We start from the raw sequence: 18,398 nt of genomic DNA on the forward strand, positions 1-18,398 counted from the left end.
CGATTCTAATGCCATTTCGCAAAGCCCGACTTGGACAGTCCAAGCCTTTCTAACACGTTTCCAAACGAAACGAAACGAAACGGCCAAGAACAAGTTTGCACAAAATAATGATAATAAATATAAATATTAATTTGAGGGCCAGTCGAGCGGAGGATGAGTGAATATTCCCGGTCTCGGTTCCATTTCATCCCGCTTCGGGTTGGGTTTCTAAAATCGTGATTCTAAAATTGTCCAAAATTAGCCAGAAGAACAAAAAAGAAAAAGAGGAAAGAGTCCACTAGGGGTTCATTGTTGCCACGAGCTGGAAGCTATCGATCGCTCTATGTGAACAGCATTCGGTTGACAGGCCATAAAATGTGCGCGTTTGATGTTAATTCGATCGTTAAGCGGACTATATATGTATATATATCCAACTATGTGTATATTGATCCAGCTTCCAGAGCTTGGGAATCGCTGTGCAATTAATCCTCCGTCTTTTATTAACACATATATCCGAGCCCATCAGTCCGGCTCCAGAACCCATTCGACTAAATTTAGTGGACTTAGTATGCAAATTTCTAAAGCGATTATGCCCGATAAGACGGCACTTAAGACCGCCGTGTGATTTAAGCTGCTTTCCACAGATTTATGGCGGAGAAATTGGAGAAGAAAGGTGAGTCTGTGCGCTGCTAATTGATGGCTTGTAGCATGTGGTTTGGTCACAAGATTTGGAATACGAAAATTAACTATTCGATATCTAACATGCATATTTGACTTAAATGGATGTAACAACATACCATGTTCTTGGGATGCGGCAATCTTGGTTCCCACCACTTAAATCAGGCAACAGCGATCGCTGCGCCATTATTATAACCCCTGATCCCCCCGATCGATGCAGATTACAAGATTAGATAATGACAATCAATATTTAATACCGATGGCACTGCAACAACTTCCGTCATGAGTCGAGTAAATTTTGCATAATTACAGCTGATTGCGAGCTGAGGCTTGGGAACAAATAAATTGCTACAAGTAACTCGGAGAACAAGCGAAATCATTTAATAAAATTAATAATCCGTATTGTCCCAGCCAAGCGGCATGTGCCAAAAAAGGTAACCAAGTCTGATGGATGCCAACCAGTTTCGGCTGGCCAAAGCCGATGCAAAAAAACAAAAAAATATATATATAAATAATAAAAACCAAAAGTTGCTCTCGACGCCTTTCTGTCTGTGGAAGTGCTAAGACAAATCATGGCGAGAATCAACTGGAGTGGGAAAGAAAGTCGGAACTCTACCAAGAAAGTCCTGAATCCTCGAACCCAACGAGCATAATAATTCAAATGGCCCATAACTAGGCAATTAATTGTGCTTTGATTCTTGTGGGTTTGCTTTTCCATTCTGACACACGCCATCGCCATTTAAGCCAACGCTGCATACTTGATTGCCAATTAAATTAGTCAAAAGCCATTAGAATCGGGCGGAGTGAGACGGAGCATGCTAGATGGACCATTAATTCACAATTCATTCAGACATTCATCTCGTGTAAGCCCAACTAATCTTCCCAGGCGTTTGTTTTTTAATGACCCACTCGACGCTGATTGACAGCTGAGTGGGTGAGGATTTGGGTGGGGTAGGTGTCGGCACTTGATAACTATTTTGCACAGCTTATTAACTGCAATTAAGTGTTACCAAGACGTCTTAATCAGCATTCTAGCAGCTTGTAGGCATAAAACAAGTCACTTGCGCATTAGGTCGTTATATTCATGTGGAGCGTGCCGAATCAAAATACTAATCCACACTTTAAATTACTTGCTAATAAACTCAATTCGCAGAAACCATTTGGAGCGTGTCAAATGGACAACAACATTTGATTTCAATTAGGAAGAAACCCACAGATTATAAGCACACATTTATTTAGTATTAGTATTAAACTTGAATAAACCTTAAATTAAACTTAAATAAATTTAATTTGATTTCTGATTATTATTTTCAAATCAACCAGTTAAGTCAAGTTCTCTAGAAATAGTTTTCATTCTGCCCAATCCAAGTATTAGATTTCACTGCCCATTTTGCTGGTGAATCTGCAAGGGTGGCATTTTTTGCCACTCGACTCACACTCAATAATTTTGAGTGCGGGTGCCACTCACATCGCGGGTACTTCTCTGCGGTGGCAATTGGCCACCCCGTTTGTGGGTCATTTAGGTCAACGCCAAAGAGTATGCTACAAATTCTTGGCCCTTTCGTTCCTACCCGGAAAATATATCTCACTCTCTCCGCCGCCGTATCTATAACATAAATAATGCTTCATTTGTCCAGTTCTGTCAACAGCTTTGGTTTCCCGCATCCGGAAATGGCATCTGCTTGTTCCGACCCCGCCACTGGGAAAGAACCCACCCGGTCAATCCTCGAAAGTCGAAGTGCAGGCCTTGGATCAGCTGTGCGTGGGTGGCTCTTCTCCGGGAGCCGCTGACATATGGATGTACGCGCTAATGGCCAAAACCGATGACAATGGATGCTCCCACGCATCCGCCGGATGATTCATGCGTTTCCACTCGCTTATGCACACTTAGGAATCGCATTCTTGGATGCTGACTTTGCACAGAGAAAAACTATGAAACATTTGCTGGGATGATAACCTAATATAGTTCGCTTATTTTCCTTAGTGTACCAATAGCTTCGATTGTCCTTGCTGGCTTATCGTCCCATCGCAACGAGTGCTGCCAGTGAAATTGATAAATTGTGGATTTTAAGTGGCTGCGAGCACGAGGGGTTGGGATAAGGCATCAAATTATGACTTATGAACACGGATCCGTCGTCTAATGCAGCCGCTTGGGGAATGCAGCAAACGCCACTCGTCTGACAGAAGACATTTTACCGAATGCCAAATTTGGCTCACGCCATGGCGCCACACCATCATCGCACTGTGGAATGGCCGGCGGAGCGGCAGATGCCCAGTGGAATAGGTGGCTGTGTGGCAGCTGGTCCGATATGGACAGGTTAGCGCCCGATAAGGAGCGAGCACGTGTCGCCGGCGTCTCCAGAGGAGCGACAGAAGGCAGATGTCACCGTGGTCCAAGATCGGGCTTAAGTGCGCGGAGATTTCTGCTGAAATGGCCACTGGACGGACATCAATCAGGCAGCAGGCAGTAGTTGCAATCGCAATTGGAAGCGGCATCAACCTGATCGATCGACTTGTTTCGGGATGCAGTGCACGTGCCTGCTGCTTGGTAATATGCACTTGAAAAAATATTCCCTCTATTGAAATGAGTATCTTTGAGTCAAGTTTGAATGTACAACTTTTACTATTGTTTTGTAGAGTTTATGCATTTTTAATAACATTCTGTCTCCTGCTCTTTTCGAATGAATTAAAATTGTACAAATTATTTCTTTCTGTGCAGACCGCTTTCCTCAATGAGCCGCAAGCCATGATCCATGGGGCCATGCCAGATTGTGTTTTCCGTCTAAATCGCCTGCGATCGGATCGCTTGAATTTACGAGCGCACGCCTCGTTCTCAGAATTCCGCAGGCTGCCCAGTAAGTTCGATTCGAATTACAGACAATCTTGCCCTGGGAATTGGACCCGGAATGGGAATTGCCAGCCCGACCCTAGACATCGCTGACAATTATTGCTAAGCAAACATGCATAAATTGGCATTGCGATTGCCATGGCCATTGCCATTGCCCCCACTGGCAGCAAATGGATAATGGCTAATGGCCATGCCCCGTAACTCGACGCCAGCCAGACTGAGTTGTGCTCCCCGAATCCGAGTCCCAATCAGACTCTGTAGTGGCCCTTGGCCGCCTGGCACTCACTCTGCACTCCACTTCCTTCCGTGGCCATCATGGCATCGGAATAGCCAGACTGCCACTCGGACCGCACCGATTCGGAGCCATCAGTGTGCCTGATGCCACCCCAGACGCAGTGTCGTCGCGGAGAGTTGGAGTTCGTGCCTCTGAAACTGATGCCACACACACGAGCCGAGAACAATGGCCGGGGATCCTCTGCTCGAGAGGAGGCGGAGTGGTCAGGAGGAGGTAGCTGACAATCAGCAGCTGAAATTCCCGCAGGCTATTCGATTTCCACTTTTTGAACTGGTCAACAGCGATGTCTTCTTAATGGCTTGGTATGGATTTTTCAAACAGGACATGAGAGTTAAACTCAGCTCTCATAGATTTGATTTAATCTAAAGAATCTTGTAGGTTAGTGAAACCAAAAAAGTTGCAGATCTTCCTTTTTTCTAACATTTTATCCATTTATTTCAAATCTTGCCGCCCAATATAAAACAAGAGTAATAGTTTTTTTTTCATATATTTTAATTTGATTTCTTCCACTTGCATTTGTTGCGTTGGTTTTTGTTTTGTTTTTTTTTTTGTTTTTTTCTTCATCTTTTGGGTATTCAAATATATCGTAAACTTACAGTTCCAGCCATACAAGTAGTATATAAAGAGTTATTATTGTACATTACATTAACATTAAACTTTAAACTTTAAACTTGATTAATTTGTAGAATCGAAAAAGGCCAAAGAGCTGTCTCCCCTTTCCGCCGGTTAGGTGCATAATTAGCTGGCGATAGTTGTATAAATATTAACACAGTTTGGATAAAAGTTGGTTACGTTTGCAATTTGAGATAAGCGGAATTTCGAGTTGGTTAAGTAGGCTTGAGTTCTAGGGATGCGCTGGGCTCGTTCAAGTTTCAACTAAGCAAAAATACTGTTGTGCAATTCTCATAGTAGTTGGGTAGGTCCTCATCCTCGTCCTTTCTAGAGCTTAAATTTTAAGCAAACATTATCAAGTACTTTCGCTAGGACTGCGTTAAGTTCTAAGTACACTTAGCTAAAGCTTAGCTTAGGTTTAGTCATACTCGTAGTTATAGTTATAGTTTAGTTTTTAGATCAGTTTAGTTTAGCGCAGCGACGAAACACACATACAGTAGTACAAATACAAATACAAATACAAAACAGGCACACAAACACCAGGCTCTCCGGATAAAACTCCATTACTAAAGCTAAAATAAATAAAACTTAGGCTACACAAAAATGGCGACAATATGAGTTTCGATGCTATGTGTGTGTGTGTGTGTGTCTGAATACCATATATGTATGCATATATATCCGGACTATCTATATCTGCCTACTCCAGAGGACGTTCAGCTTAATACTGTGGCCTGGCTGTCATGGGAGCGAATTCAACTAGGTTTTCCCCACGCTCTCCCGCACTTGTGGGGGCCTCTAAAAGTATGCTATGGATGGCGGCCCCACTGCGAGAGTGTCTGTGTGGATGGGCGTGCTCATGAATGTGAGTGTGTGTGTGTAGTAACTAAATGGGTAACTAAGGTTAAACGGACGACTAACTTAGTGGAGGGGCGGCGGCGTGCGATCCGGCGCACGCGGATAGAGGAAACTGCTGGGCACATGCTTCAGGATGAACTCCTTCTGCAGCTGATCCTTGTCCAGACCGTTGTGGCCCTGCCTGTCCAGCTGGTTGTGGCCACCCGGCATGTGCCGCCCCTTCTGGCCCTGTTTGCTCCGCTGCTGCTGCTCCTGCTGCAGCTGAAGTCGCAGCTGGTGGTTCTTCTGTCGCCGACCCTTCATCCGGCTGAAACTGGGATCGCCGTAGAACTGGTTGCCCTTGAAGCTGGACAACGTGACATTGCGACGCCAGCCTGCGGGGCAATTGGTGGCGCTCCTCCAGTCCGGCAGCTGTACTCCGAGTCGCCGGCACTCGTGGGCGTACGCCGCAAAGCTGTCGCAGTGACAGTCGCCCGATGGACACTCGCACACGTCCATCCGGCAGGCGGCCTTGTAGTTCTCCGGATTCAGCCGCTCGTTGCACTCGCCGAAGAGCGCGGGAACACTCAGTGGGTGGCAGTAGAAGTTCGATTTGCGCTTGTCGCAGGTGGGCGTGGCAGCCAGGAATTCACGCTTCCGGGAACAGGACTTGGGGCCACCCACCTTCCAGGAATTGGCAAAGTGCCAGATCTCGTCGTCCCCGTGGCTCCGTCCATCCTTCCCCGTGAGATCGTCCCGCGAACTGCCGTTGAAGTTCCCACACAGACCACACAGTCTTTTCTTGAATTTCGCCGGCACCGAAACCTGCAGAAAACCAGCTCCATTCCACTCCAGGGTCAAGCCCATTTCCGATCTCAGCATCACCGCTCCTCCGTCGGCCAAGCGCTCAATCGTTACGTTCTGGCCACCAGCTACAACGAAGTAGGGCAACGTTACCCTGGTTCCATTCACCTTGACCCGCATTCGCTGGCCGAGATTGACCTTCAAGTTTCGCAGACTTAGGGTCACCGTTTTGGCCCAGCTGGCACGTCGCGTGCCGCGTCCCTCGTTCGTTAGCCGGATGTGGAAGGTTTTGCCCATACAGTCGGACGCCAGGAGGTACTTACAGCTGCCCTGGAAGCTGAAGAACTTGCCATCAAAGGTGCGGAAGTGCGGATCCCCGAAGACGGTGCACGTGCCGGCCGTCTCCACGCACCGCTTGCAGCATTCCCCTGGCGGCTGCTTCAGCTCCTCGTTCGCCCGGCACTTGACCGCCGGACAGCGCATCTGGGCACACCGGATGGTTCCACCATTGCACCGACAACTGCGACACGGTCCCATGTCCCACGTCTCGTTGTTCTGGTACACAATCCCATCCAAGCTGCACTCGCTCCGCACTTCGGCCACCGCGCAACGTGGGCAGCAGCCATCCGACTCCTGGAATTCGGGAGCGCACTCCAAGATCGGACAGGTGGGTCGCTGGCACACGGAGGTGCCGTTCAGGCAGGTGCAGTTCGTACACCTGTCCGGCATAAACTGCGTCTTCTCCGGGTAAACGCTTTTGTTGAAGAGGCATTTGCCTGGCAAAAGGAAATTGAATATATATATTTAGTTAGTATTTTCATACAATAAGACTTAAGTAACTTTAATTTCTAAATATCTAATAATATCTAAAATACTTCGAATTAATGAGAATTAGTCAAAAGTAAAAATATTTATTTTTGGTATTCTGTATACCTGTGCATATATATATCAAGTCTTTATAAATAACCCGCTAATATATCACGCTTTTTTAAAATTATTTTTGGAATTTATTGCTTTGTTAATTGTATTTTTTAAGTCTCTCAGTTTTTCGTTTGCATAAAATTGTTAAATAAAATTAAACACTTTGACAGAAATATAAACCAAGATGTTGAAATATTAATTATTACCCATGAAAACTCACCTGGAACAGGTAGAAAACTGTGGTTCTGCGGGCAGCGCGGACAGCACTCGTCCGGACGCTTGATCTGCTTGGACATGGGACACGGTAGCACCGGACAGGTCTTCTTGGAGCAGGTCAACTGAGTCCCGCGGCACTGGCAGACCAGACAGCGGTCGTCGATGGAGGCGTCCACCTCGTGGCCCTCGGCCACCGTCTGTCCGTTGATCTTGCAACCTGAAAGCGACATGGCAATCCCATCAGATATTAGATATAAGACACTAGACACTAGACATTAGACATTAGACATCAGACATTAGCCATCAGACACTTATGATTTAGTTGGGTTTGATTTGCTTGGCCACGGGCCAACAAATTTTCCACAAGGCGAAACGGGTTTCCAAGCGGCATCTAACGCATTTGCATAGGCAGCGTCATAGGAGGCCCCCAGATTCGATGTGTTGCGTTTGTTTGCTCAGCCGCGAACGCAATGCGAATATGCGGGGCGACATTGTCGCCTTAATAGACAATTTAAAGCCCATAAATAAGCGGAGCCAACAATAACAGCCACGTCGCGGAGAACAGATCAACGGATCTGAGCAGCAGATCACCGGAGATTTGATCGCGGCAGATGGGGCCCATGAATAAATCATTTTGGTAATAGAGACATAAATATGCTGGCACTATCTGCGATGATCTACTTTGCGTTGGGCAATGCCTATAGGCCTTCTTTTCCCTCTGGCCATTATGAATTTCGAAAGATTTTAACATATTTTATGCTGCACCCGTTGGTAGAGCATCGCAGCAACGTCCATCTGGACGGGCTCTGTATTGTCTAACGATTATGAGGCATTAGCGGAATCTTTGGCTAATTTTAGTGAGTGATGCTTCTGGGGACGCGGACTGGTCTGGATCTAATCGAGTTGGCCAGAAGACTCACCTTGACAGGTGGGACAGCATTCGCCAGGTCGTGGTGGCTGTAACTGGTTGTTGTCGCACTGCGAGTAGCACTTCTGGATCGTCTCGGTGACCACGGTGGCCACGCATTTGTACGTCTTGCAGGGATCCTCCGGATCGCTCCACTCCGAGCCACTGTCATACGACATGCCACGAAAAGAGCAACCTGGGGAATGACACAAACGTACATAAGTTAATGCTTCTTTAATAACTTGCTTTTATCTAGGGTATCTCACAACTCTAATATGGAAAGGATATATATTGACTTACCCTTGCACCTGCGGCAGCAAGTTCCATTCGACTTATCCAGAATGTAACAGTCGTTGACGGGTGGACAAGTATCTCGGCAATTCACGAATCCGTTCTGTAAATATGAAATGAAGCACATTGCATTAGTGTTAGAACTGAGTTGTTTTATCCGTGCCACGGGTCAAATGTGCAATGTGCACAAATGCGCTCAGCCAAGTGAAAGATGCAGCCGAGCTGATGATGATTGGCCAGTGCACAACTGTCTCCACCTTCGCACCCATAAAACACACCTCCACCTGATTTACAGCCCAGCAATTGCTTTCGAAATTGCGATTGCTCGCTGAAGCTTTGAACTCTGACCTTAAGTGCAATTGACTTTGGGCGTGGTGACGATTGGCTTGACTTGTACTTCATTCGGGGTTACCTAATAGATAGAGAGAATAGCTAGAATATAAGGGATTTCCCTTCGCTTTTCATATACTTTGAATTGCTTGAGTTTGTTCTCTGTGAGTCAAGGTGGTGGAAAATGAGCTGGGATTATGCAAAGTCGCCTAATTTATGCTGCAGTAATTTATCCTTAAGACCAACGGCCCCGCGCCCTCTTTGCAGCTCGTTAGTTGATCCCTCCGCTGATTGCCTGCCCACAGGTAAGCGTCACCAAATCGGCTCAGATATACATATATACATATATTTATATGCGCGTATCTATGCATCTGGATTTTCTAGCCATTTGGCTGTGTTAACGACATGCTGACAGCTGCAGCGGGGCGCATTGCAATTGATGTCGATCATAAGTCAAACTGTTGCAACTTGGCCGGCTTGTGCAATTGCTATTGCAATTGCCGTTGCTGTTGCTGTTGGTGTTGCCTTTAACTTTAACCCTTGAGTGGAGGCAGTGGAACAGCTGCTGGCTGTGACAGGTTAAAGCCAGATTGAGATTCCGATTCAGATTCAGATCCAGCCGGTGCCGTAATGATAGAGCTCGAGTCGAAGCCGGAGCCGCCACTAATTGTAAATGTATCTATAAATCTAGATAGATGTCGACCAAAAACAGGCAAAATATTTCACTAATTTGTATGCAGTTGCTCTGAACAATGTGTGGAGTATTCGCGTATCTGTGTGTGCCTATAATTTAGTGCAAGCAAACCAGATTGGATCTCAATTTGGATGGGGCCGCAACGTGCAAAATTTGCAATTGTTATGAAAATAAAAATCTCGAGAGTCTCGGTCGCAGTCGCGGTCCCTGGCTGCGAGATGTTTATCATCGTATTAGTTTTAATGGCAGTTGTTAGTTGGAATTTTAATGGCACTTTAGTGCGGCATTGTCGTAACTCCCCCATCCCCAGCCCCTGCCCCTTTCCCCATTTTCACACGAAAAACAAAATGATCTGAAGTAAAGGTCGAGTCGATTTTCGTTCAAACTGGTATCGTTGTCTTCACTTCTTTCTGAAATTCCACAACTATATTTTGTAATAAACAAAACTGTTAAGCACTTAAAAAATTCTGCGACAATTGTTCTCAGTGCATTTCTTGAATTGCATTAAGCTGACAGATTGAATATCACCGTAATCGCTCGTCGTATCTCACGGATCAAAGTTCACGTGCTCTCGAAATCCGTCCAGAGTTTCGACCTGATCTCGGCCAACTCGCATCCAGCTGTTTATGCCTAGGAATTCTTTCTTTCTAATCGGGAACCGGTATAGAAATATGCCCAGCCAACATGAAAGTCGAGGCATTTTTCTGCGAAAGATTGTCAAAGCCAAAGGCGCCACGATGGCAACCCGAGCTGCTGCTAAGTAGCAGTGGATGATGGTGAGTGGTGGGCATGGGTGTTGTTGTTTTCGATCTTGCCCAGCGGCAGTCGACGGCAGCAACAACAAGCTCGGTGGGTCCGAGTGTGCGAGAGTGTGTTTGCCACAGTGGCAGAACCACATTTGCAAACGGCCTCTAACGACCTTGCGTTTGACAAAACATGATCGGTTTTAACACCGTCTCTGTCTCCATCGCCATCTCCATCTACATCGGAGCCTCTCTTTCTGCTGGCCATCTCGGAGTTTAGTTGGCCAGCTTGGAGGCGATTCTGCCGCTCTAGACGCGGAGTGAATATGGTAATGGCAGTCTTGTGGTTTTATGGTCATGTGTATTTTGTCACTTGTGGGCTACGGCTCAAATTGGCATCTGAATTGGAATTGGCATCGGAATCGGAATCGAAATTCGCTTTGGGCCTCGAACGGTTTGCCCAAGAATTTGCAGGAATGGAAAGGAGTTGGCAGACCTGTATGAAAATATTTGGCCAAATCTGGTTTGCCCGTGCACTAGAATTCCATATTGACAAGAGTGAATTTATTTAGTTAAAGTTATGCACACTAAAAGAGCTCTAATGATTCCAATTTGCTGATTTGCAACTGCCGATCGTAAATCCCTTATTAATATTAATACAGAAGTGAAGTAAAAATGCTATAAATAATCCCAATTCCACAAACTGACTTTGTACATTTTGCATTAATATTAATTCCCAGCGTCTAGTTAATATTTTTCAATCACCGACTGTGTCCTCTAATCACATGTTTACCCATTTCCAGCGTACAAGAATTTAATTTGCAAATCCACATAAAAGTCCTGCTCAAGGGTATCCTCCGCCCCGAAAATCGTTTAAATCATAAGCCATTAAGCGCGAATTCAGCGGATTCAGCATAATATTCGCATAAAGCGGAAATTTGTGTCCTTTTCTAGACGGGGAAGGAGTAACATTTCCTCCGAGTTTCACTGACGATTTCCAAGTCCTTTCTATGCATATATGTATGTTTATTTAGACAATAAACGCGCGTCGTAAAGTTTCGACTTAAATGGCTGGTTATTCCCAGACAGACTTACATTACGGGAGCCCAGTAAGCGCGCATTATTTATCGGCATTATGCGTTCAAGCCCCGATCCCGATTACAGCTTAACGCCTTGCACGCTCCACTGAGCGGCAGCTTTGCGACTGGGGGCCTTAAGAGAAATCGAATCTAAGAGAAATCGCATCGAACACCACGGGATGAATTCGATTTCATGAACTTTTAATGCGTCCGCGCGACGAATCCCCAGCGCGTGCGACAGAGATGCAGAGATGCGCGGAAAGAGACGGTTATATACCGTTGGCGCCTTCTCAGTAAGGTGGCGCCAGTATCGTATCTTTTTTTGCGGCTTTTGCTCGTCTTTTTTGTTTTTGTCGCTCCCCCCGCTGATTTTGCTGCTGCTTTTTAATTTCGGTTACGCCCACTTGACGACGACGACAGCGGCAACAATGGAAATAATAACAGCAACAACGAAGCGAAGCTCAGCCGCAGGCGAAAAAAGATTCAGCGCCGATCGATCGATCGATCGGTTGGATCGCTTGGATCGCATGGATCGCTTCGAGCTTGGATCGCTGCGATTGATCGGTCGGCGCCAGCCTGAACGCTTGCCGCTCAAATTGGAGCAGCGGCGTTTAGCAGCGCTTAGCGCTAAATTAGCAGCAGGTTCACGACAGCAATACAGTGAAAGAATTCTGGGGAGACTACTATATTAAACTAAAGTTAACCAAGCCATTTATTTAAGTACTTCTAAGCCACAAGTGGTCGAATATAATAACTAGGGATAAGCTCAGTAACAAACTCTATTGAATTTGAATTCATTCTACAATTTCTACACATTTTCGCTGCGTGTTGACAACCCTGCCCGCATCCCCTTCCACCTCCAGCCACCTCCACCTGTGCCCCTTTCGACCACTCTCTTTTCATCGATCAGACAGATGAGCACGCGCTCGCTTAATGACGACACGAAGCCGCCGTTTGAGCCGCGACAGAAAGGGAAAGAGATGGCGGGCTGCTGGGCGAAAGAGAGGCTGCTGGCGACGAAAAATCACGTCGGCGGCGCCAAGTGTTTGTCAAACGATCGAGTGCCGAGATCGAATACCCTTGCCAATGCCGATGCCCGTGGTGCCCGTGATAGCCGTCCCACACGGCGGATGACGGCGCGAAACCCGTTTGACGACCTTGGATCATAAAAAATTCACCAGAGGGAAAGAGAGAGAGAGAGTGAGAGATGGACGCAGGCTGGCAAGAGGAAGAGGCGAAGCCAAACAAATGCAAACATACTCAAACATTCCGACAGATTCCGGCAAATATCTTCAGCTGCTTCACACTCTTTTCCTGCTACACAGGGCATTTTTTCAGGCCATAGACATTATAATATTTCTATCATTTGTGTTTTAGAAATAATGAAACTTGAAGAACAGTCTAACTTAACGCCTTGTTTAATTTGTTTAAACTTCTTCGCCTCACAACTAAACCAAATGGTCGAGTGTCTACTGGTAATCTGCTTGAAATATTTCAAGCATTTTCGGTATTTTTCATTTTGGCAGGCCGCAAGGATGTTGCTGCAATGACAAGAGTCTGAATGTCCTGCTGGCTGGACACTGGCGTCGTCCCATGCTGAGAGCGAGACAGATAGAGGCGAGAAAGGGCGGGAAGAGGCGGCGAGTACAAGAGATTTATTTTAGCAAGCGTGTTTATGCTATTTCATTTCGTTTCATTTCGCTTTAAGTGACTTTTATCGAGGCCAAAAAGCAGCTCCACTCGCCAACTTGGCAAGGATCTGTGGAGCCTTTAAGAAGGGTGGGGGGCAAGTGGAGTCGGTATAAATGCGATATTAAAGTGGCAAGCAATTCTCGAGTCGACTCACCTGGCATTCGCACTTAAAGCAGGTGAAAATCTGCGGCTGGTTCTTCAGATGGACTTCTTCTCCCTCATTCGAACAGGATTGCCGGACGCCTGTAAAAGATAATTGGAGCTTGGATTAATGATGTGCCTATGTGGAGTGGGCTTAGGTAGTGAGTATAGTGCACTCCCGGACCCCGACCACGACCTCGACCCCACCCGCGGCATTTCCTGCCTCTGACGTTGACTCTTGATGCAATAATACCAAACAAACACAAACAAGACGATTCATTGCATGTACAAACGCCGGAAATTGCCCACCGACCGAGATCTTATCCGACCACGTGACCCAAAATGGACTCGCCCACCCTCCGCACCTCGTCCACTTGCGCATCTCAATCTGATCTCCCTCTGCAGGTCAATGAGATTAGGCCTCTGGATTTATGTACATGTGTATATATGTGTGTGTGTATAAGCGTGTTTATTCTACACTGTGAAAAATTGTATCAAGGATATGTGCTCCTAGGCAGAAATATAGATATCTTTTTCGATCGAGATATTGGTGATCTTTCCAGATTATATGTTCTATTAACATTGTATCTTGTATTTTACACAAACAAATGTATTCATTATACTTATAAACAATTTGTAACTATTTATCTGACTATAAATTAATCAGTATTTTCCTCAGTGTAAGTACCCTTCTGCCTCAATCTGTTTTAGTTGCCACTTTGTTTGCTTTTTACCTTCTCCCTTTGGTGGCGCTTAAGTCAAAAGTAGCCAAGCGTTGCATGTTAAACATGTTGCCCCAACAACAATAATAACAACAACAACTACAATCATAACAATGGGGCAAGAAAAGGTAAACGGAAACGTCGAGGTAGAGCGAGACGGAAAGACAGGTAACTTATTGCGGGAGTGGGAGAGACACGATCCCAGCAGGCTGAGCCCGCTCTTCTTCTTCTTCCTCCTCCTAAAATGCGAGGACCACCTGCAATGTGCTGATAAACACACACAGACACACACTTCCTCCCTCTCGCTCTCACCCGCTGTTAAGGGCAATAAATGAAGACGCCGGCGCTACACATAAAACAAATGTGTGTTATTACTTTAAATTTCTTACTTTTAAATGTTGTTTATGAACTCTAATGTTATAACAAGTGACATCAGTTAAATATGTAGATCTTTAGAAGGAACTAAATTGGGAATATTTGATAAATTATCAGAGAATTGAAAATTTTATGTTTGACTCCTGGATTATTCTTGGTGTAACCGAGCCACCTTCTGGTTCTCCACGACTCCATCTTCCTGGGTCTTGGGATCTCTGTGGGCGGCTTTAGGACTTTGTTTTATTCTGGGTTATTATCGAGGTTCCTCCTACTTGATCGCCGCCCCTGCCCCTGTCCCTGCCCCTCCCCCAGAAACAATCTGTGTAATTTGGTCGCTTGTTTGTTTTTGGTTCGCTTTGTTCTTTGATTCTGGACCTCGGATGATTGTTGTTTTTGGTCCACCCGTTCCTGTTATTTGATTGTGTCCTGCTGATTTCCCACCGCTTTGCCCCGCAGCACTACAACTGTTTTTTTTCCCATTTTCAAAATCAATTGGAAATTTCCTCTGTCGAAATAAAAAACAAATATCATGTTCGCCGCCGGGAGACTTTCTACATTCCTTTCTCTTTTCGACTAGAACAGTTAATGAACTTGGTTCAAGTAACCCGATATCGGCATTGCAATATATCTAATTTATTCGCTTTTTATTTACATTTAACACACTCGAAAACACATAAAAAAGCCCACTCAAATTGTTTTTTTTAGAGGAGCGCAGACGAAAACAGCGAATATAAAATCGTTCCAGTGTTGGCGACACAGACGGCGCTTGAATATGCTCAGTCAGTAGCTAATGCCGCTGACCACCCCCTCGATTAGAGCCGCCCCATCCCCCCTCCCCACCATTAACAAACGCTCGCCGATTAAGCGCCAGTGAATTGAAGGTGAAGGGCAGCAGGGAGGGGTTAAAGGGGAGTGCTGGGGGTGGTGGAGCTGAGAGGAGCGGGAGACGGAGCCACGTGTTCACATAGAACTAAAAGTGTCCATTTAAATTAACAAGCTGTATAAGTAATAGTACATTTCAAACTTTTAAAGTAAAAAAATCTTGAAAAAAAGAATTTTCGAAAGTTCTTAAATCTTCAATCTGAATTTTTCTATCTGCTGCCTTTACTTTCAGCTATTTTTAGTTACATGCTAAGGTACACCTATGAATTTCTTTAAATCTATGAGTTTTGATCATATATTTGATCATATTTGTTTACTTTGAGATTTCTTAGTGATAGATTTGCAATTAATATAAAAAACAACGCCAGGTGAAAGGCTGAGAAGCTAGGCTGACTCAGCTGAAAATCGTAAAATAGTTCCGTAGAAAAGCGATCGAAATAACTCTATAACCGATCATATTGCTTGGTAGTTAAAGCTGTTATAAGCTCGTAAAAATCAGTTAAAATCCGTGATTCATAGTCATAAGCTGCAGTAAGTCTGGCAAGCCGCTTAGATCTACACTTTTTTGGAATATGGTTTTCAAGCGGTCTGGAATGTTGATCTTCGTCAAGGTTAGTTGAAAGTTTTACGATCGGATCGGGTTCGAAATTTATGGCCAAAAAAGGTGATAACACAATTATCAAATTAGAAATGATCTTCAAATGATAGTGAAAGTACTTTTTCGAGGGAATTTTAATTTTTTTTTTGAAACAGGAAAACCTTTTCAAATACATATACATTGCTAAAGTCTGCTCAATACCATTAGTATCTAAGAAATACGATTAAGCTAGGTAACAACCATGTAAGTTTAGTAGCAATTATAACCCTTTTGATTGTAACTAAGTCCCTAGGTGGGCTATACATATATGTATCTTTAAGTGTAAGTATCTACAAACTACTTGATGGCACTCACCTGATAGACTATCTCCCGCCCCGCCGTCCACTGTTCGTCCTTGCAGCAGGGCCAGCAGGACTGCGATGAGGATCAGGAGCTGGTTGCGTGGGCGAAATCCCGGGTGGCGCCGCCTTGGCGCCGTCGATTTTCGAGGCTGCTGCGCAAGAAATTTCCACTGGCCACTTGATTGGCAACACATTTTCACAATCGATCGATATTCGCGGAAATCTCTATTAGTTTTTCCTCTGCGCACTTCTCGTTAAATGCTCGGCTCTCCGAATTATTATTCTTTGTTGTTGTGGCTGCGGCTCGCGTGAATTATGACTGGAAAGAAATTGTGTTTGGGTGGAGAAAGATCAAGATCAAGCCGGTTAGTTTAAAAATAACAGCGCAGCGGGCGAAAATAGATTTGTTTGGATATTCTGCAGGTGTCTTGTACCAATTTGTACCTACAACTTTGTTGTTCAAATTAAATTTAGAACCGATTTGTGTTTGTCAGCGTGCCAGTGTGGGTGTGGATGTGCATGCGAGTGTTCGTGTCTCTGTGCAACAACTGGTGTTCAATTTTCAATTTTGTGGAGAGTGCAAAACACTTGCCGCCCAGGTTGAAAGATTTCGGCCAGTGCAGTAAATCATCCCGTTTTGGGTTTTATGACTCCTGCCCTGCCCGGAACCCAAGATGCGTCCATATACGTGGATAGAGATAGCGGCGCCGTTGGAATTCTGCGAATCATCAGAGCAGCCCTCGCCACGCCTCTTTTTGGGAGGTGTTAAGACAACCTGGACATTATTAGTTTTGCGCTTTATGGGTGCGTATATCCGTGTATATAAACGTATTTGTATCTACATGTATGTGTATCCGTCGGGTTGCGCGTGTTGGTGGCTCAGGTAACAGCAGATACGAGCCTTATGTGAGGTGGCTCTTTGTTCGAATACTGGCGGATCATAAAAATGTTAATGATCTTTGACGGGCTGGCGCCAGCCAGGGAATATTGTAATGCTTGTTTGAGTTATAATTAATTTCGATGGCGCATAATATTTTATTATTTGTCTTGGACCAGCACAGCGCCGTGATTTTCGCCAACGATGTTGCTGTTGTTCAGCCTCCCTCTGTGGGTTATTTGTTTTCTTGTTTGATGTTTTATTGATTTGTGGCCGCTTCAAAGTGGCGCCAAGCAAACGCCGAACGCACCAAATGCGGATACAAATCTCAGTGAATCACTAAGCGCTAATCCCAATCCCCGGCCTAATCCCCAGACCCAGGGCTCGATTCCCAATCGGAGATCGGGTGACACACCCAGCGGCGATCGGGAGCGCTTCGAAAGAGAGATTGGATTGGACGGCCCAAGTCGGTGCTTGACCTAACAAATGTCAGCGGCATGCGAACAAGTGTTTATATATATGGAATGCTTATGGAACTGTGGATACCCTATGAAAACATTCTGGGTTACTATGCAGATATATCTCAATATGATGTATAGAACAATTTTTATTCACGTGATTGAACCTATTTCTTCAAGTTCTGGCGAACTTGTCGTGTTTACTCCCGATGTACCCCCATTCATTGATATTTGTCACACTCGCCGACCTGATAAGACCTAAGCTCACACTGGACTACATACGTACGTAAGTATTAAGACCTCTGAATAATATGTTAATTTCTGCACTTGATAACGGAGCACACACAGGCGAGGATTGGCGAGTGCAGCGGTTGACTACGTGACGATCGCTTCCAAGTGGTGCGATTAGGTGCAATTTGTCAGGCGTCAGTTGACAAGGACAATGCAAATCAAAAGTGGGAAGTACTCTATATATAGTGTAGTTGCCGTTCGATACAGCACTACACATTATTTCATCTGGCTGTTTCTGGGAAGTGGGCTCTTTGTTCGAGCACAAGAATTAGATGACTTTGACAAAGTGGAGGAGGCCTCTAAATTAATCGCCATCGAGTACTTTCTGCGCTGCGGAAGAAGCGAGTCGCAGTTTTCAGTTTTTCTCGCCGATTATGTAACTGTGAGCTTCAATGTCGCCGTGGTTTCCCCATCGCCTCCATTGAAGAGCACTCTTCATCTTCTGCCATTCCAAATACGATTCTTGATTTTGGTCAAGGGCCCGCGAAGATCGAGAGTTGATTTGAATTGGATCGCCTGGGTTCTCGGCTTATCGTGTGTGGGTTCATTGTTCATATTTTAATGCCCATGGCGATGGTGATCGTGCCACATGTGTGCAGTGTACGCAATTTCAAAATCGCCAAATCAGTTGGTCTTTCAAGCGCGGGGTTAATGTGCGATTGAGTGAATGAATTGAGAAATCTGAGAAGTCGGATCCCAAAATAGCCGATCGATCGCAGCAATAGCGGGAATTAGCAGGGCACCTAATTTGAGGTCCAGTTCCTAAGATCTATGTAATGTGTGTAATTGT

The 18,398-nt window shown here is 45.2% G+C and overlaps 1 protein-coding gene and 1 long non-coding RNA gene across 2 annotated transcripts in view; one reads left to right on the forward strand and one right to left on the reverse strand.

Moving 5' to 3' along the window:
- On the forward strand, positions 1 to 5,079 carry LOC116800352. Its single transcript, XR_004361281.1, has 2 exons — positions 1 to 3,205; positions 3,377 to 5,079. It is a non-coding gene; the product is annotated as an uncharacterized LOC116800352 (long non-coding RNA).
- LOC6615376 (BMP-binding endothelial regulator protein) overlaps positions 4,340 to 18,398 on the reverse strand; it is a 24,410-nt gene continuing 10,351 nt past the window's right edge. Inside the window, exons 2-7 of the mRNA XM_002039722.2 lie at positions 15,996 to 16,301; positions 13,078 to 13,166; positions 8,395 to 8,488; positions 8,108 to 8,290; positions 7,192 to 7,404; positions 4,340 to 6,826 (exon numbers count right to left, since the gene is read on the reverse strand). Coding sequence (XP_002039758.1) covers positions 5,331 to 6,826; positions 7,192 to 7,404; positions 8,108 to 8,290; positions 8,395 to 8,488; positions 13,078 to 13,166; positions 15,996 to 16,176 — 2,256 coding nt within the window. The 5' untranslated portion in view covers positions 16,177 to 16,301 and the 3' untranslated portion in view covers positions 4,340 to 5,330. The remainder of the gene's footprint in view (positions 6,827 to 7,191; positions 7,405 to 8,107; positions 8,291 to 8,394; positions 8,489 to 13,077; positions 13,167 to 15,995; positions 16,302 to 18,398) is intronic.

Source organism: Drosophila sechellia, chromosome 2R (genome assembly GCF_004382195.2).
Source record: "Drosophila sechellia strain sech25 chromosome 2R, ASM438219v1, whole genome shotgun sequence".
Classification (NCBI taxonomy): domain Eukaryota; kingdom Metazoa; phylum Arthropoda; class Insecta; order Diptera; family Drosophilidae; genus Drosophila; species Drosophila sechellia.